This window comes from the organism of the source record quoted next, unplaced genomic scaffold (assembly GCF_019419815.1).
Source record: "Pyrus x bretschneideri cultivar Hongxiangsu unplaced genomic scaffold, Pyrus_bretschneideri_v1 Contig9, whole genome shotgun sequence".
NCBI lineage: Eukaryota > Viridiplantae > Streptophyta > Magnoliopsida > Rosales > Rosaceae > Pyrus > Pyrus x bretschneideri.
The window spans coordinates 2,568,898-2,590,188 of NW_025999831.1; the positions used below are offsets into that span (position 1 = coordinate 2,568,898).

Here is a 21,291-nt window from a genome sequence, read left to right on the forward strand (position 1 = left end):
TATAATTATGGTCTTAAACGATTGCTAATTGACTTTGGATCAGAAATATGTTCTAGTTCTATCAAAGTATCAAAATAGGCCTAATTTGTATTGTGTAATTATGTCATGTGGTTTAAGCCACGCCAAGTATGAGGATGTGTATTAATTGTCAAATGATTTTTTTTTCAGTAAAATGAGATTTGAATAGAATCCCCCTCTAATAAAATTAAGATCGACCATCGTCAATAAACCAAATATATAGTCAATAGCAAATTCCAATTAATTTTGAGTTAAATACTCTAAGGCAATTAGTATAAGGGTAATGTTAGAGAGACTAAATTTGTAAACAAAATTTTATAAATTAAATGACATGAAAGTTGATGATTGAATTATTACTTAAGTGTTGATTAACGTGCTTATTTCTTATTGCTGAAACATTATTTAGTTTGTAAATTTTACAAATTTAGTTTACCTAACACTACCCTCGGTATAAAGTAAAAGGGAAGTTTGTTATATAGAAATGTTGACTGTGGTATGCGCCCGTGCACATGAGATTTCGTTGGCATTAGAGCAACTCTAGCATTGAAAAGGCCCCCGAGGGCAACTCACTATTGAATCCCCCCAGTGAACAGTAACTACCTTTAATGAACAGTAACTGCCTTTTACATCTCCACCCCTAAACTAAATAGCTATGGCAATAGGCAATAAAATATTAGTATTTTTTATTTTATAAAATAATAAAAAAATAATTTTATTTCAAATTTCGGATATGATTTTTAATCGGTCTCGTTATACCACGTTTCATTAAATAAGGAATTACAACCCAAAGTATTTGAGAAAATATAAAATTATGGTGTAAGGTGGAAGATAATGATAAGATATTTACAGAAAAATTAAATATTTTTTTTAATTTTTAAAAAAATTTCGGATTTTTTTTTAATTGTTTGTTATTTTTTCATATTTTTTATTAATTTTATAATGTGGCCGACATCAGCCTTGCATCATATGGCCTTAGGCTCTCAGGCCACCAATTCGAGTCTGGCCTCTCACTCGGGCCTCCCCCGAACCTCATTGCCTGCATGGACTGGAGCAGATTGCTGGGGTTATTGGGTCATTTCTGTCGCTAGTTCATCGGGCTCCAGCTTCTGCTGGAGTTGCTCTTAAGGACGTAAAGGGAGTTAGGGATATGAGAGACTGTAACTATGTCACATGTCACATCACCGTAGGCTGATAGCGGGTGTCAGTCTTTGCCACACGTAGCACGAGGTTATTGGTGCCATGATCATGCATACTCGTGACTCACGAGTCGTGACAGAGATGAAGGAAGCAAAACCCTCGAAACGGGTAATGGTTAGTATCGTTTGGTATGCAGACGGGACGGGACGGAACGGAATGGGATGGGACGGGACGGGACGGGACGGGACAGGACGGAACAGAACAGAGCAGGAGCAAAGATGCCCTCGGATGGAAACAAGGAGGAAGAAGAAGGAGACGGAGAGGTTATAATTTTGTGTTCCACGCATGTGGAACGAGTCGTTCCAGGAGGGTGAGGTGGAACGAAAATTCACCCAAAACTTGTCCCGTGGAATAGCTCGTTCCACCCGTTTTAGGCGCACCAAACGTGGGATAGAACGCCTTGTCCCACTCTGTTCCGTCCCGTCTCACGTACCAAACGGTACCTTGAGGACCAGACGGCCTTCTATATTATATGTTTAATTATAACTAATAACTCCAACTTTACTACTAATTGAGAATTCTCAATTAATCTGCAGCTTATTAGTTAAAAATATCTATTTTTGCACTGAGTTTTGAGTTTGTTTCTTCTCTTTCCTATCTTCATTTGAAATTTTAAGTTCGAATTTCCTTTTTTTATTATCGCTTGTATCCTCCACAATCCATATCCATGCATCCATGCAACCATGCAAGTGAAACTAAAACCCCTTCTCGTTAAACGGTGACTCTTTCATCAGTTTAATATACACATCTTTATTGGTATATTTTGAAGTAGTTTTGTCTTCATTTTATTTCATTTATGATTTTCCGATTCAAACAAATTTGTTAAGTTTGTTGTCATCTCGCTCAAGTTTTTTGCCAGTATGATTAATTACGGAAAGGATAATGCTTGCATTCCTCTCTAGGGGGATGTACTTATTTTCTCACTTACAAATAAAATATCCTTATCACAGACTTTTATAATCGAAACCGTTTAATCTCTTAATCTCCATTTGAAAATCATGCCTACAAAAATCATTTAAATCGTTTTCATTCGTTGATATATCGACATTTTCATGAAGGAATTACACTAATATTACACCTCTTCTTATATTGTTGAATGACATTATCAAGGTGGGAAAATAATAATGTACAGTTTTATAGAACATTATCAATACAAAATTTCAGGGGACCAAAATTAAATGATTGATCAAAGGTTAACTCCTAGATGCTTTGGGGTTGCAAGACTTGGATCGTCACTTGATAACTCCTAGATGCTTTGGAGAGACTATACTGACTCTTTGGTCATTCCGTTATATCTGGCCCAACTTCTCCTGTTAATTCACATGAAATAAAACAAATCTAGAGCGTTAGAACGGCATAGTATCCGAGAAGAGAGAACAAACAAGAACTATGACATTCTCCAGGTAGAAACATACAAGGAGAGAGCAAATAAAGTAAACCGAAAACGCATACAGGGAAGAGTCTCGACTCGGTTATTAAAATTTAGAAGTATATGTTCGGGGCAAACAAGGACAAGACATCGTTTTTAAGCCATAAAAAGAAAATTCCAAACAAATCCAGAGGAAAGAAGCTCCATAACTGGGATCACAAAAACCAAAAATACACAAGATAAAAATGAGGGGGAAAACATGAGCATGTTAACTAAGGACTTATATGGGAGGAGAGAATTCAAGCATGGACATTTTGTTACGTATTTTAGATTACTCGAGGTTCGTTTGGAAATGCTTTTAAAATGACTGAAAGCGCTTTTAGCAAAAATGTTTTTGGGCTCCAAAAGCACTTTTAAGTGCTTTTCCAAAGATTCACTAGCATTTTTCCAAGGATTGGTACCATAAACATTTTCACCAAAAGCGTTTTCATCCATTTTGAAGGCACTTCCAAACAAGCCCTTAATCAGATTATCCATGCATACCAAAAGACTGAATTAGAAGACAATTTTCAAAACACGTGATTACAAGAATTCCTATACAGTTCATTCAAACCCATTCGTACAGTAGTTATTTCAAAGTATCTAATGTTGTATAGCTTTTTTTTTCTTTTCTTTTTTTTTTTTTTTTAATAACCATTTTAGCCTCAATTGTATAAACCCTACACATTTGGTGACTCAATACAGATTCCCCATTATTCCAGATTAAGAAAACAAATATTGATAAGTGGAAACATGAACTCGCAGGCTAATAGAGGAGGCCTAAGACAATAAGAAAAAATACCTGAAGCATCTGCATTAACTTTGGATGCTGCTCCAAAAGCTGGCAAAGTTTATCTCGGTCACTCAATAAAGACTGCCATAGAAGGAAAACGAATAATTAGAAGAGACCAAAGCTAAAGGCCACACTGTCAAACAAATCTAAAAGCTTTAGGCAGAAAGTATGCCCTCCCCCCACCCACCCAAGCACCCAAACAATTTAAAAAGATCTATTTGAAGAAGCTCCAAAACTGAAGTTCTTTGCAGAAAGATGCCACAAAAGGGTCTGAAGGAAAATTCAAAACTCATGAAATGGTCTTTTCACTCTGCAAGGATCCTAAGTAGCAAATACCTGAATAGCTTCTGGAGACTTGAAGTATTCATGTAATGACATTGCGGGATCTTCTTGTTGCAACGTAGCATCCCCTGATTGATGCATTGCTTGCTGTTGCGAATGGTCAACTTGCTGTTGCTGCTGTGCATGAGCAAATTCCTGCTGTTGGGGTTGATAGTAGGCATGCATAGGTGAAACATGTGGCTGTTGCAGAATCTGTAGTGAATGCATTTGAACTTGGTTCTGCATAGATACACCTTGCTCCAAATGTTGTGAAGCTTGCATAGGTGGCCTAAGATGTTGGGGTGGTTGTGGAGGGCGTGGAATCTGTGGTGGCTGCAACGGCTGCAACTGACCAAGGGAATGAATTACTTGAACGGAAGACTGAGCGATAGAGAGATTCTGCAATACAGTTGCATTGTCGCCTTGCAGCTGAGTTGGGATGCTTCCATAAAGACCCATAGAATTAGAACCAGGCCGGAAAACCATGTGTGGCGATGGCGAGTAGGTATTCACTCTGGCCCCTGAAGGTGTGGTAGAACTCTGAGGAAGTTCAGTTGTTCCCGCACTAGTCTGATTATACATTGAAGACTGGGTAATAGTTCTATTGGGTGTTAAATTATACGGACTAGATGAAAAAGGAGGTGGTGTAGGAGGAAGTGGTGGAGGTGGTCTGACAGCTCCACTAGGAGAAGAGATGGAATTTCTTGAAGATGTGGAACCATTATTGAATGCAGAAAGATAATCTGAACGAATCTGCAATGAAGCACAGCAAAGGGTTACATAAATGCAGAAAAACCAGCAAGAGACAGCTACATGAGACAGGTGAAGAAAAATGTCTATAGAACTTACCTGAAAGGGTGTTGGAAGTGGCTGCTGTACATCAGTCATAGAGTTCATAAAAGGGGATGATTGACTTGGAACAGAATCAGAAGTCTGCGATATCACAGCTGTTGAGGGAAGTGGCATGGGAGTTGAGGGAGGTGGCATGGGAGGTAAAGGAGGTTGATTTGGAAGAAATCTCTGGTCATAAAATCCTGGAGGCACATTGCTAGCATTGCCAGCACGCTGTGGACTATTCTTCGGAAAGAAATTCTGTGGAGTCATCCTAGAACCCACTGGTATCTGTATGGAAGATGCTGAAGAGTTATTATAAGCAAAGACAGGGAATCTAAGATTGTTTGCTGCTGTTGCAGAGTCAAAACTACTAGAGGCCTTGTGTAATGTAGCATTCATCGAGTCATCAGAATGCTCAAAGTACTTTTTATCTGAAGAAATACTTGGTTCACGGGTCAATGGAATTTCAGGACGCGAAACTGACATCCTAGAAGAAAATTCACTTTGTGTGTTCTCATCCATATTAGATGCTACTGGAGTCACCAAATCACTCTCTGTCTCTTCAACAATAGAGTGGGGAGAATTTTGCTCAAGAATGACAGGAGCGGGCTGTTGCAGGTTATCATCCGGCTGAGGAAAGGGCAATTGGTCATCAGGTTCAGACTCCTCACCGTCAAATACTATGTCAATGCCCTGAAGATCATCATCGAGATCTGCTTTCAATTGTTTAGGTTTGTTGAACTTCTCCGTAGCTGTGTCATTCAAAGGAGTTGAACTCTTCATTGGTACAGCCGCATCTGCAACTACCGGTGACACTAGATTCTGACGTTCCCTTTGCCTGGCCATAAATTCATCGACATGAATTGACGGAGGTCTCCCACTAGTAGATCCCACCCGCTGGACTGCTATTACATTAGAATTAGAAACACCATCATTCCTTTCTCTTGCAACATAGTCATCAACATGCATGGAAGGAGGCCGGCTGGTATTTGGTTTGCGCTGCCGAAAGGTATCCCTACGAGTAGGCCCCGATGACGCAATAGTTGAACCCAGTCCTCGTGAAAACACATTTTGATTTGTGGTCTCAGCCGTGGAGTTTTCTCCTCTCGCACGCCTATTTGGGCCATCAAGTGATGGTGGCTGTTTCCTCTTAAGATTTGATTCTGATGATTTATCGGGACAATCCCACTGAAACTTGTCTCCAAGTGATCCTTGGTAAAGATAATCGTCAGCCATTTCAGCACCACCATCTGGCATTATATGGATATTTGAAGAAACTAGAATATTTGGCGGCAGAGGAATGGAATCAGCAGAAAAGACATCATCCACCTTTAACAACGAACTAGGTTTCTGCAACAGCAATGTTAATGATTTCGCAGATTCTAGAACCTGTGTATGGATGAAGACGATGTCAGATATTAATACTATGCAAAAACAATTGGAGATTACAAAGAATTCTATGAAAGAATAAATCAAAACCAGTTATACCTCATACAAAGGGGTTTGAGTATCAGAGTCAGCAATATGGTCAGCCTCCATGGTCTTCAATAGAGAGGTCAATTCATAAATATAGCTCAAGTTTCCATCAGGCACACCATCTGCTTCGGCTATATCATCATCAGAAACTCCGAACAGGAGTTTTACCGCAACAACCATGTCTGGATTCAATCTAACAAAGAAGTAAGCCATAAGTCTAACCAGTGACGTGGATATTAAAAAAACCATTCAAAAGCTTAAAGAATGCAGATAACGAACAGAAGAAATCAAAACCAATAAATATAGCACATGTGCATAGAGACACCCCAAAATACATCAGAACTCAAGGACAGAAAGGTACAGCCGGTAGCACAAACCTTGTTCAAGTAAGGTCATACAATTGTAAAGCAAAGTTACTTCAGGTGATCAAATAGAATTCTAATATAATGGTTCTAAATAAAAAGCTAAGTTTACTTAAGAAATAATATTTTAGTGAAACCTAAAATAAATGCAAATTTGGCAACCAATGCCAAAATCACTATCCTCAAAATTGACTTGCAAGCATTTCAAAATCTGTTTAAGGATAGCCCCAGTACTTCCTAATTCTAGCCAATGTGCCTCGTTGTACAACAAAAGGCCCATTGGAAAAATAAAATATATGGCACCATCTTGGCCTCAGTGAGCAACAAAATCCCTACAAATGAAAAAAACACTAACTTTAAGGGAGTGTCATCTTTTATAGCTCTGAAGTTTGCCGAGTATGTGAAACAAAACAAGTAGAAGGAGAAAGAATATGGTTCAACAACACAATACTGTGAAACCTTGATGGTTTTTAGGCAAACAAATTGACAGTGTTAAACAACTCAAAACATACAACAATTAACAAGCCTACACTAAAAATGTGATTTTGTAAAATAGCCAATAAGGCAAGAGTAATCACCTTTCCCCATCAAGGCAGAAGCGGAAAGATCCCAGAGACAATGCATTGACAGTCTCAATTCCATAACTTGACAACCCTTCTTTCGAGTCAACTGATCTTAACAAGTTTTTACAGCAACATAACAATGGGGGACTCTTTCTCCATTCATGATCCTCAACAGAGAGAGCAGGATACAAAGTGGCTGCTAAAGCTTTTTTACCTTCACTACAAGCACCCAGTTCTTTAAAAGCAATAAGACAGGCAAGTAATTCTTTTCCAACTGGTAGAACCTGGAAAGCAAGGAGCATCAACGGATCAAATAAGAAGTTCCAAATCTTTTACTGGTTTCTTCCATTTGGCACAGGTTTTGGATATTACGGCTACATCTTTAGTTGTCTGATTCTGATGGACCCCTTGTCCATCATGCTTTATGCTTCTCTATCTCTCCCCAGTTACTTTCTTATAAGAGAGAGATAAAACTAAGAACTCTTTCCTCGTCTAGATATTAGTTATCTTATCTGAGTGAATATTTCACTATGTGAAGTTGATTTAGTCACTTGTCATATTAATAATTCCATAACGGCAATGTGAAGTTGATTTAGTCACTTGTCATATTAATAATTCCATAACAGCTCAAAATCATCATAAGCCCCAGAAAATTATTATCTCCAATACTCAATTTTCCCAAATATCTTCAGAATGCCGAGCATTTGCTTATTTTGTGTTCCAGCGCAATTCTTATTTACTCTTTCAGACCCGGTAGAAAACAAAAACTAGCTCCTGTAGGAACAGCACACTGACCAACATACACTAATCCAACTTCAGGTACAGAGGAAGAAGGGAGTTACCTGACAAAACCTGAGGAGATGCTTTAAAAAGATTTTGCAATCATCAGTAGTCAACTTTTCAAATTCATTCCTATTAAACCAGAAGTAGTTTAGCATACACAAGGTCAAATTGTATCATCCAATTAAAAAGAAAAGAAATAATGGTAATATAACTATGTATCTTATCTACTTACAAATCATTTTTCCCCGCATGGTGCAGGGATGCCTGAGAATTAAAAATCAATGAGAAGGACTTGAATACAGGGAGGCACCAACTGAGCAAACCGAATCCAAATGCAGCTGAACTTCTAACATCGAGATTCTGTATTCCACCTGTCTCAATGGCAATTAAACACCTATTCAACACTCTAGGTAGCAACTGAAATGCACCCTCCTTTAATAATAGTCCCTGCGAAAGGAAAAGCAGAGGTGAAAATCCAATGATTTTTTTATAGATAAAAGGAAGGTAACAAAATAAATCAACAATTAAAATGCAAACCTCGGCACGCGGATGCTCCAATAAGCTAGCAATGAAATCAAGATATCTGTAAACCTGGTGAGAGAGAGAGAGAGAGAGAAGAGGGGACACTTCAACATACAACAATACACAAACTATTAAACTTTTTATCAGTGGCAAGAAACTTGCCTTATAAGCATCCGTATCTGATGGCGAAGGCGAGTCATAAGCATGATCACGAATGCATGAGAATATGGGTCGTAAAAGTACGGGAAAACTTTCTGCTCTTTGGCAAGCAATACGAATAATAAAGACTCGAAGCATGTCTTGAATGACCACCAGTGCCTGTTTAAAGTGATCTCATTAGTCGTGCAAGATAACAAAAGCGGCAAGTATCCATTGAGAATGGGTCCACTGCCTACTCTTTTCTCTCAGAGGTATGAAAAAGAAAACAAAAAGTAAAATAACAGGCAACTTCACTGAAAGAAATCACATACAGAAATAGCATAATGTTGGATAATCTGGGCAACTTTGTCAAGATGTGGCGTCAATTGGCTGAGCAGCTTCTCCAGATGCTCATGATGCAAATACCAATTGACCTGTCTCTCTTTCTGAGGACCCAAAACAGTCCCAACAGACAAATTTCTAAGGGCACTCAACAAGGGCATCCCATTTTTCCAGAGCAAGACCCCTTCATCAGGCAATAAATCATTCTTGCATTCCCAGAAAGGAAGAAAACACAAGAGGAAACATGTTAAAAACACGTGTCACACATCATTTGGCAGTCCATTAAGGTGGAAATTATAACATATCTGATGGTTTAGGCAAAGTATGCCAGGTTTACCAACTCAATAAACAAAAATTTATCAGAAAAGAAAACTAGATGTGTCAATAATCGTTGATTATATCCAAATAACAATTTAGACTTAAACCCAACGAATTGAGTACAGTTCAAGTTACCGGCTAAGAAAAGAATGACTGCAAAATTTACAAAGTGAATAATCAGCATAACATGATGCTCTTTGGTGCATCAAGTGCACAATAAACAGAAACCAAGAATGGAGGAAGCACCACTAATTACAGATACATGAGGGTTATTAAAGAGCACATTGAACTAGGCATGCTAAACCACTGCTGTTTTAAATGATCCTGAGACTAGGAAAGGCTTAGACAGCTCTACGTCAAGCTCCATATGAAACATATCTTAAATTTTTCAGTAAATCGATTACAAAGAACATGATATTCCCACAATACAAAAGAAAGGGAACCAGAGAAGAAATGCATACCAGAAGACAAAGCAAACTACATGTTTCCTTTGGACCCAAGGCCAGCAAGGAAGGAACTTGAACATTTGCAAGGAGGGAGTGGAAAAGACCAGGAGTCCAGCCATACACTGGCCAACAAGCAAGTGCCGACACAAGAAGGTGACAGATAGCTCCAAAACCAAGCACAGAATCAGGATAAGAAGAGGATAAGTCCGCTGCACATGCGGCTAATTTTGGACTGCAATTGAATAAGTTCAGTCAAATTATATGAATAAAACTAAAATACCTAGGGAAGAGGAAAATGAGGATGACTCAGTTACCTTACTTCTCGGTGCAATCGTAGAAGGGCATTCAATAACTTGGTATTTCTGTGCTGCTCTTGTACTTCCTACAGATAGCAGTCCAAAGACCACATTTTAACAGACAACTAGTGAGAGCATACAGTGGTTAAGTCCCAAACAAACTCAAAATTAAAAGGTGGCAGCAAGTTCATGCAATCCCCAAATCTTAAAACAGAAGGATGGAACATCAAACATTTTCTCTTTACAGATCAGTAGGATGTAATGAAATTTCCATTTAACAGTTTGTTAATAGTGTGAGGTAGTGAAAGCTTCCTTTCTCAAAAATGAGATATATTCATGGACAAATTACTCTATCCAAACACAGCTATTCTCTGCCCTACATAGAAGGAAAAGTTTTCCCTCTCGTCTACAAGTCATGGGGTAAAATGAAATGAAAATTCCATTTAGTTAGATTCGTAGCCAATCAATGCTATGATATAACATGACCAAAACTACAGCTTCAAATGTCTACACAATACACATCTAAGAACCCTAGTCCGAGTATCCTTTCTCAAAATTTAGTTAGATTCTAGCCAATCAAAAATATGATATAACATGACCAAAACCGTAGCTGCTAACGTCAACACATCTACACTACACCCTAGATAAAAGGTTGTTCTACCCAATGAGATTACCAACATTTCAAATTCTCTAACATGAATCATGTAAGCATCCAGATTAGATAATAACCATTTTACAGACACAACTGTGCTTCAATATGAACTGCTGCTTCTCTCAATCAAACAAAAGTTCCCATATAGAAATCAATCATAAAGAAGCTAGAAACAAAATTTAGCAAACCTGCAATTTCTGCAACAAATTGATCAACAACACAATTGTAGGAATCAGAAGATCAACTAAACTCTGCTCACGATTACGTTCTGACAATAAATCTGATGTAGTATTGCACTCCTCATCAACAAGGTAATCTGTTCAAGGTGGCAAAATAAGAGCAAATTTTTCAAAAGTCCAACAAAATGGACCCATTAAAATATCAGAATATTGTATAATAGGAAGTGTCGGATTTGAGAAGAAGGTTCTAAAAGAAATGAAAGGAATCTGTAACTGCAACAAAGTTATAAGCAAGAGGAGGAAAAGTTGGGCAGCCAAATTGAAGACAGCACAGAACATAATAAACAGAGCAAGGACATAGAAATATACAGATAACTCTTAACACTGAAAAGTTGAAGTGGACATGAAATCACCTCTTCCCCCCAAGTCTATAGTGATTTTGATGGGACAAGTTTGGTTGCAAACCTTTTAGGGGAACAATTTTAGTGGTTATACATACAAATCAACTATTCCGATCAACATACCATAACTGTTCGAGGACCTCTCAAGCATACCCCTACAATTGACCACAACTGCATATATTATTGGTACAACACCTTCATCGTACAGAGTAGCAGCAACAGTCTACATCAACATGAGCAACATGAGCAACACAAAAAATTCACCATAATGGTAAATACAAAAGTAGAAAATCACATACTGAGTTCTCTGAAATGAACGCTAAAATGCGAAATGCTGTTGTCAACTGTGCTACGGAAGAGTCACGAAGATTAACACCATCAAAAGTCTTGTCAGATATAAACTTTCCAAGATTTTCCATAACATTAACATCAGAACCACCAGAGGTATCTCCAACAGCATTTTCTACATCAGCCAAATCTGACACCAGTGGGATGTTTGAAGTCAAGTGGGCATCTGCTCCAGAAGCCAACACAGCAGCGTACTGTATAAGACCTGTTGTCCCATTTTTATGATATACAACACCAGCATCTATCCATTCCAACAGCCGTGTGGGGGCATCTTTTCTATTTGACCCAGGAGAAGAGGAATGTAACGCCCTATGGAGCTCCATAACATGTCCAATCCATGATCCAAGAGAAGATGCAGTGGAATCAGAAACAATAACTTCAAAAATCTCAGCAGCTGAGTGAAATATGGCAATATTTAACGGCGGGGCTCCTGAATATCCAGAACACCAACTGTGTAAATGAATAACTAAAAGTACAATATTGTCAAACTTTCGGATTTAGTCTTTAGATGAAGGTCAAGTGCAGAACCACTATTTTTAGCAACTGGCTCTGGTTCCTTGGCAGAATGTAAAGCTTCAATCAAAATTTTAACAGCCTACAAAATGGATATGCATTCATTTGTCAATAAACTGAAATATGTATCTATAAAGAATAATCTAACAATAGGATTACCAAGAACAACAAACAGAACTATTGTTCAGACACCACAGATACTACCTTGTTAGATTTTGATATTTGTAAAGGCACCATACACATCCACATTTGTGATCAGAATTGTATACCAGAATAAAGTTGCATAATACTGCTTAAGTTAGTTGGTAAACCCTCTTTGGCTTGTATCTTATACCTAAGTTCAAACACTTTGTACCAGTCAAATAAAATAAAACAGAACTTCAAAGTTATAATATGTGATATAGATGAAAACTTTAGAATTCAATATAAGAAAATGAGTTACCAATAGTAGATCATTAATATATAAGAAATATTTCCAAAAGCCAAGATAAGTTCCACATAGATGATAGGGTTGCTAGTTTAAATTGGTTGGAAGAAGACTTTTGCGTTAGTTATTACTATATGGTTTCAGATCGCATATTCATCAGTACCTCCGGAAAATATCCCAGAGCCAATAATGCTTGGCGTCCACAGTCAGACCTGCAAATCATAACAGAAAAGTGGTTAAAGACCATGTATAAACAACCCACAATCAACAAGATGAATTCCATTCCACCTTGCAAGAGCACATAGTTCCCACAACACCCATAAAAATTCTTCAGAGTTTGGTGCTGCAGTAAGCAAACGGTCTACAGCAGTAACCTGCACCAAAGCATTAGAAAGTTGCTAATCTTAGCTGAAAGACCGTAATATTTTGAAACCAAAAGGAGCCAAAGGACTAACCACCCTCAAATGGACCCCAACAATAATTCCAACATCCTGTGGAGCACAAAAGAATCCTTTGGATAATGAAACAGATGCATATCGAAGAGGAAGACACGCATCCTTATTCACGTCATCAGCATCCCTTAGGGCATGTATTATTGTTGCAGAAAGTTCAGGGTGGTGCAGAAGAAAAATTAAGCCTGAGTAAGAAAACATGCAATGTCATAATTATCATTAACATGATCTGGATTTGATGGATAGGTGGCTTGAAAATAGGACAGCATTAGAGAGACCTGAGCGGCAAAAAAGAAAGGAAAGAATTATGGCCTCAACTGATGACACAACATCCACAAATATGTCCATCACACGTCCGACTTCTAAACGCAATATGGATGACGTCAATATTGCAACTGATAGAGGTAGAAATCCCTTGTCCTGCTACCAATGTATTTTAAACATTGCTTAGTAAAAAATTAATATGGTTGTATTGTATAAACATTGAGCAAAAAAGAAAAAAGTTAGAATATCAGTCACAAATTGCAACATAAATTCCAATACATAATCTTAACAAGAACAAATATCAAAATTTAAACTGTGTTGTGGAATAAAGAGAAAGTGAGAACGCACTGGAAAATGATACGAAAGTTGGAAAACAATTTATGGACTTGATTTCCAAACTTCATCTGATTAAGGGAGTGAGCAGATCAGAGAAATTTCAATTTAACTTGATTCTGGATAATGAAGTTAACAGTATTATAGTTAATTTGATCATGCAGTTGAATAAGCAATTTTAGTTTGAAGTGATTAGATAGACTGTCATCAACAATTTGGATATAGAATTGAGCTAATAAAATACTGAAACTCTACCCCTGTGTTAGTCAGGTCTATCCAAAAACTATATTTCTCCACCACATCCCTCCTACCACATACTTAGTTTCCTTGCAAATGCTACTTCTACTCTCTATTTGGTCTGCCAATGCTCTGAGGCGTATAGTTTTCAAATCTAGCAAAGTTGGTCCCAAGCCTAGACTTTCACTCCTTTAAAATCACTGACAAAAGGTAACAGGCCGTACAACATAGAGACTATACAAATAAACCATATAATTAACCATATCTCAGTTTTTGAGGAAGTAGCTGAAAGAGCAAATGGGGAAATTTACCTTGAGAAGAGCCAGCAAATGCATGTCGATATCCCAATTTGAGAAACAACAATTTGAAGAAGCAATTAAGTTGTTGGATGCTTTATATGACGACAAACCTTCTGTCTGACCAAGAATCAAGGATTTGGTGGCTCGGGCAACTGGAGAAGGATCTTCAATTGGACCACGTGAATTTATCAATTTCTGCATAAATACTTGTCAATAAGTATGAACAAAAAAACTGCAATGCAGGTTTCTGGGACATCAAAAGTTGAAAAAATATACTCAAAGGTTTTACATAGCTAAAACCAAAAGCAACAAAATGACAACTGACCAACAGCTTTTTAAGTAGTGACTTTGCACAGATAAGCATGTCCAAAGTACCACTTGTGACCCTACCAAAAGTAGATAGACCACCCAATACCGACAAAGCTGCACACTGAAAAGAATGGAATTACCATAAGAAACCACTTAAATTATAGTTCGCACAAACAGAAGTAAAACCACAAACAGGGTCACCAAAGTGGAAGTATACCTCAAATGTTGAAGCAACCTCATAAAATCTTAACCGATGAAGGACGTAAGTTGCACAAGAAGCAATATCATGACGCTGTTTTTGCAATAACAGATTTAACAATCTACTATAACCATCACTGGCACCAGATAGGATTTTTTCATCTTCACGTGGCCACCAACCTAAAAATCCTTCACAGCCAAAAGAATGCTGAGTAGCCTTCTCAACAACTCCTAGTAGCAGTAATGTAGTAGCAGCAGATTTCTGATTGCTACAACAAAAAGCATGTACAAGCTGCTCCATTCCCCCACCAGTAACAAAATGAAAGCAGCTTTCTCTTCCAGAGCACAAAAGAAAAGCCACACTCAACCCCAGCATGACATTTGTATTCTGAAAACAAATATACAACTTTAAAAAATCGATCACATTCAATGTGGGCACATGGGTGTAGAGAGAGAGAGAGAAAGAGAGAGCACATGCCTTTTCATCTGTTGTATATTGAAAATATGGAGTACAGAAATGAAAGAAGTTGTAATTTAATCACCTGTGGAAGTTGGTGATGTGCAACACTCAAGAAATCCCTACTAAACCGAAAGTACTGACTTAACACATCCACCAACTGTTTAGAATTTGCTAATTCAACCTCAAACTCAAAAAGCCCGTTGTCTTCAAGTGATTCAGCTAAATCATTCCCTGATTCGCCTTTAAAGACCTTATAGAGCTCCATAAGCTCTGTTCTGGCCTCACTAAGAACATTGCGCAACTCTTCACACTCACTGGATCTTCCCCAAGAAGAGGTGACATAAGAAGTGGCAGCTGATACTACAATGCCGACAATTTTATGCAATGCATCACCTAGATTGGGCAACTCACAGACCTTCAACATCAGTTGTAACAAATGCTTAGCTTCAACAGATACATCTGATGCCGCAACAGGTAGAGATAGAGTATTAAGAGTTGATATGGATTCCTCAATTTTCAGATTAGTTGAATGTAAAGCAAGAGGGAGGTCTTCAAGCTTTCCCTCAGTAGAGCTAACAAGATTAGTTATGGAGCTATCATCAAATTCAATGTTGAATTGCCCTAGATCTTCTGCCGTGTTTCCATATATGACTAAACTAAGACTGCGGTAGCTGCCCCTTACAACGAGATGATTAGTTACAACGGCCTGCAGATAAGCAATGACTCCTGTGAGAATAGTCAATAAAGAAAAACAACGATGTACCCATGAATGTTGCGTGTGTGAGAGAGAGGAGACAGTTCATCAATAATAACAACTAGGTTCACCTATAGCTAAGACAAGGAGAAGGGAACAGAAACAAAACAAACTGAAACCAAAATGTTCCCAACTCTTTTTTCTCTAAGTGCATTTGTCGACCTATTAAATTATGACTTTTTAGTATAATGTTAGGCTAGAAATTTATTTCCTCCATAAAGAAGTAATTACATAAGAAGTTTAAGATGACCTAAAATCATTACTTACGGAGGGAATTGGCACATTTTATAAAGCTAAAAAAATATATCTATAAACAGGAACATACTCATCAGCTCAACATTGACAGTCAACCATCAAAAGATAACAAATAAAAAAAAGAGTAGAACTTTGCAGAATACAGGATGTAACATTATCATGTGTCAATATGATAATTACCTCTACTTCTAGCACATTTGAAGAAGAAGGAGAATATAGGAAAGGCAGACAGAGGCGCCTGAACCTTGTCTCCCCCTCACACTGAACAAAGACCTCCAAAGCAAATGAAGGAGGTGAAGTAGCCCTGTAAACAACAATACCACTTCAGAACATATGCAATATCTATCAAGCATAATCTGGCATAACAAGAAAACCAAATTTCAGGGGAAAAAAGCCCAGAATTTCATTGATTTTTGGTATAAGAATGGAAACCCTTATTTTTAAAATTCAGAAAGAGAACAATATTTTAAAGAGAACAAATAAAGGTCAAGTATGGGTGAGCGGCTTCCAAGTTCCAATGGCTTGAGGCTAAGTGAGGAAGAAATAGACTACAAAGGGGACTAGAGATGCACTACATAATCATGACAAAGGCATGTAAGAGGGATTTGCTAGTGACTCCAAGTAGTTATTTGCAAATCCCTCTCACATTCCTTAATCAAGTAACTGTAGCTCCTCATAAGGCATGCAGAAGAACAAAGAAAGGGATATCTCTAAAAACTCTGCAGCTAAAACCTACAAGGAAGCCCAAAACCTGACTATGATCTATCCCCAAATTCTAACACCTCCTCCATCCTTTTTTCAAAACTTCCTATCATTCCAAGCAAAACAACAACAAAGCCCTTTCCCACTAAGTGGGGTCAGCTGTATGAATCCTAGAACTTCTTGTCATTCTAAGCCAAACAAATGAAAAAAAATGCCAATACACAACACTTCCTCCAAAAGTTTTCCAAAGTAACAATGCTTCTCCACAATAATGACCAGTATCCTCTGCTTCAAGTTTGCACATAATAGACCTTGAAAGTGAAAGAGATATATCAGACCCCCTACAGTCAACATTGTTGCACATGTTGACTGTCCCATGAGTAATTCTCCAAACAAGCACTTGTAACTCACTACATATCCTAGCATTCCAAATCATTCGGGTTGGGTCGGGTTGGGTTTTGAGAATAGGTAAACACAATTTATTAATCAACCAATTAAAACAAGATTTGTACGTCTTAGAAAATTCTAATTGAAAGCCCTCCCATCAACCTGGCCTAATAAAAGTAAACATTTTCAATCAATGAACTTTGATAAATTGATAATGGGGAAGAAAGCCTTCGTTAATTTCAATCACATTTAGGCTCCTTCAGAGGTTAAAGTTCCAACCCAATAGGTAAGAGGATGAGTGAAAAATTGTGAGTATAAGCCACCTATCCCCACCCTATTTATCTTCAGAAATTTAATCCTATCCCAAGGCAAAGATTTTGAGTAAAAGAATTAATTCCCTGTGAAATGTTTCTTCAAAGGTTCTACAAGAGCCTCTGAACACCACAGTGAAATGATAAACACAAAGGGAACCCCACCTGCTAGCACCATGGCAATACCTACTTCAGATGCCAACATGCTAATTGCTTCTCCACAATAAATGTGCATCCCTCTTAATCAAAACTTCAACACCTAAACGTCTTTTTCCTTAGATCTTGAAACGGATTACCCTTCACTGAAGAATTCACGTTTTATCCCTTATCCTTGGTTACCAGATAAAAGTCTCACTAAATTTCTGACACTGAATTTTTTAAGGGAGAGAAAAAGATTTAACTAAGTTACTAAACTTTGCAATAGCAACTGGACTAATGTTTTTCTTTTCTTTTCTAATAAGAAATAGAAATATTCATTAAAAAAACATGTGGAGCGGTACAAAATTAGTGAACAAGGAGTCCAGTTTAGAAGAACACTAAACATGTAACCTGCAGCAACAACTCATACCAAGGGGAGATACATCAAGATAAACAGAATTCCCAAAGACATAGAAAACCTATATGTTTTCACATCTGACAAAATAAAAAGAATTCCCAGAGAACGATAGCTCCCAAACCTCTGCAGCTGAAGATATGGTATTTGTAAGATAGGAAAAGAAAAAAAAAAATTCTTTGTCAGATGTGAAAGCATTTCAGGCCGGATCTAAGCTACGGTATTTGTAACAAGCTTAAGTGAATGCTGAATATCATGACCAGCATGTTCATGTTCAGGCTTAATCTAAAAGATCGAATCACAATATTCTGAAATACACAAACAAAGGTAAAGGCTGAAACAACTCCAAACAGTAAAGCCGCTTACCCGAGAAGTGTTACTGACTGAGATGCAAAAGACACGTTCTGTTCAAGGAACTCGCAGGCAGTGATGACAATGGGCTCAGCAAACAATACCTAAAACCCACAATTCGCTTTGAATGAGTAACATTTAAATAATGGAAAGAAAAAGCAAGCATAAATTCAAAAAAAAAAATTAGTACTTTATACACACGGTGCAGTAATGCATTGGCAATACAGATTTCATAGAAAGTAAGAGTAACTAACAAATCAAAATTCGTATGCTAATTGCAGAACAGGGACTAAATTAACCGAATGGCAGACAATTGAAAATTCAGAAATTGCGGCAGAGAGAGAGGAACCTCGTCGACGTATTCATCGAGATGGGGGTGGACGAAGGTCTGGGCGAACAACACACAAGGCTCGGGGCGACCCATTCTCTGTGATTTTCGAGTGCCTGTCAAGAAAACATGGAATTTGAGCCGTTGAATTTGAATTTCTAGGGTTTTGGAGGTTCTTCTCCGGAGGAAAAGGTGGGGGTTTGGACAGTAAGAAGGCAAGAGGCTTTTTTTTCAGGTTTGTCGCAGTGTCGCCGACCTGAATGAGAGAGAAAATACGCCTTGCCCAATAAATATAAAAGAAAGAAAAGTTTGGGAGATTTTAGAAAGAAAAGTTTGGGTGCAGTGGATTTGGATTTCACATGATTTTAATAGATTTTTTTTATAACAGATTTTAAAGGATTTTAAAATATTCTTAATTCTTTATGGATTTTGACAGATTTATATAAATTTTTATTATAAATTTCTATGTATTTGTATGGATTTCTTTCGTAGATTTCTTAGGATTTATTAGTTGAATCTTATAACATAAAATGAAATAATGAAAAAGAAACATAAACGTTTTGAATCAAAGGAGATCCATTAACAATAATTTTGAAGTGTTAGCAAGCACAATCATGAACTCAAATACACAGAATAATAATGTAATCGTTGTAACTAAGCAATCAAATGAAATTTCAAATTCCAAGTTTCAAACACAACCATAAAACCTTATATTAGTCAAAAATTCATCATTACAATTAATATTTTCTTCTTTCTTTTTTGCTTTCTCGAACACAACCACAAAACCTAACATTGCAAGAACATCATCAAAAATTCATCACTACCTCACTAGAATTATTTGTGACTCATTATCCTCCATTCGCATTGTTATCATTATGAGCATCTCTCCACATTTGCTCCACTTCCATTTCTTCTTCTTCTTCTTCAATTTGTTCTTCCACCATTTGCTCCACTTCCATTTCTTCATCTACTTCGTCCACTTCCATTTCTTCCCCACCTTCCGCTTCCATATTTGATTGAGACATTATATAAACTACCTAATGTGTGTGGGATCTGTCACATAACATTACAAGATTATAATTTGCTCATAAACACATGACATTAAGCATAAAACTCAACTCAATGCAAACAACTTAAGAAGAATAGTAGAGCAAGACGACTAAATCAAAAGAACCCAATTAAAAGCTCCTCAGAAACCACTCAGATTTGCAAAGGCACAATGCACATATACCTCATACTTCCAATACTATTCTATCAGCTTGTCCTCACAATGCTATTTGTATTGGTCTTGCCCAAGGCTCTTAAATAGTCAATTTTAGAAAGAAATTAATAGTCAATTTTAGCTGGGGCTGGGGAACGGGTAAAGGAAATGCAGGTCGAGGCGGCTAGACAAAGATTTGGGTCGGTTATCCTCTATTTTGTACGATTTCTTCCAAATAAATGAATATTTGTTGAAAACATTGACAATGTTGAAACCGTTGGCAGCTTAATGAATGCCCACATAGTTTTTTCAATATCCACACAAAGTGATGTAGACTCTGGAAATAAAGGTGATCGTATTTTCAAAGTCATGTGCTATAAATTTCAAAATGTAAGAATATGTTCGTATACAGTTGCTCTATAACTAGAGCACTTCGATTTCTATCAAAACACACAAAAAACAGAAAGGACAAATCATTAACATCAGTATTTATTTCTTCCTCTTTTATTTGTCATCCCCTTGAATTATAGTTACAGTGTGATATTTTACCCTTACTTCGCTTCTGTTACTAGTAAAGGTTATCTCTCTAACTTTTACCTATTTATAACACGTTATTAGCACGACTCTCTAAAATCTAACCATTTCTCATTTCTCTTCGCCAAACGAAAGAAAAAAAATAATTTCCTCTAAGGATTTTACTGTTCATCTTCTTCCTCTGCCTCAACTGTTGGATATACCTCGCGAAAAACTGTTTGCAGCATACTTGTTTTTAGTTCTCAACCTAACAGTTACATATATCTTTGATTTCTTGTTTGGTGTAGATCTTAATTACTAACCCAGTGTTTATTTATGTTAATTTTACTGCAATCCAAGATGATGCAGTACAATCGCCCATCTTGAACTGGAAATTTAATCTTATTGCAATCCAAGATGGTGCGGTATCATCGCCTATCTTGGACTGCAGATCTAATTTTATTGCAAATTTTACGTGGAGCAGTATAATCGCCTACCCTACCCTACATATTTAATTTGCCTATTATTTAATTTTATTGCCATTTTAGGTGGTGCGGTATAATCGCCCACCCTGCTTTACGTATTTAAATTTTCTTGATACTTGAGTGATGCGGAATAATCGTTCTTCCTATGTTATGTTATTTCATTGAGAATGATGCGGTACAATCGTCCTCCTCATTCATCATGTAAATCTCGAGCGTGAAGTTTCGAGTACTTATTATTTTGGCCTAAATATCAAAATAAAAACTTTGTAAGAACCAGAAGTTCTAACACTACATACCTCCAGAATACATATTATTCCAAGTTCTTACACATCTCATTTTTCTTTCAGAAAAATGGCAAACTTGGCAAAACTTGATTTTGTAGCCCTGGACATTACTGGGAAGAACTACCTTACCTGGGTAGTGGACACCAAGATCCATTTGGAGGTAGGGAATCTTGGAGAAACAATCAAGGAGGAGAACAGTGCATCTTCTCAAGATCGGGCGAAGGTCATGATCTTTATCCGTCACCACCTTGATGAAGCACTAAAAAGCGAGTACCTAA

At 37.3% G+C, this 21,291-nt stretch overlaps 1 protein-coding gene across 1 annotated transcript; it reads right to left on the bottom strand.

The window, feature by feature from the left end:
* Positions 1-2,151: 2,151 nt before the first annotated feature.
* On the bottom strand, positions 2,152-18,820 carry LOC103940519 (protein virilizer homolog). The gene is made up of 28 exons (XM_048576540.1): positions 18,552-18,820; positions 18,218-18,306; positions 16,079-16,202; positions 14,972-15,595; positions 14,449-14,817; positions 14,248-14,352; positions 13,935-14,117; positions 13,068-13,209; positions 12,793-12,974; positions 12,626-12,711; positions 12,501-12,549; positions 11,926-11,992; positions 11,349-11,827; positions 11,173-11,272; positions 10,658-10,785; positions 9,836-9,903; positions 9,537-9,753; positions 8,748-8,963; positions 8,440-8,595; positions 8,293-8,346; positions 7,988-8,202; positions 7,815-7,884; positions 6,988-7,256; positions 6,060-6,240; positions 4,587-5,960; positions 3,753-4,490; positions 3,426-3,497; positions 2,152-2,525 (listed from the first exon to the last, which is right to left on the bottom strand). Exons 1-28 carry the CDS (start codon positions 18,624-18,626, stop codon positions 2,505-2,507), a joined length of 6,453 nt encoding a protein of 2,150 aa, XP_048432497.1. The 5' UTR covers positions 18,627-18,820; the 3' UTR covers positions 2,152-2,504.
* Between the last annotated feature and the right edge of the window lie 2,471 nt (positions 18,821-21,291).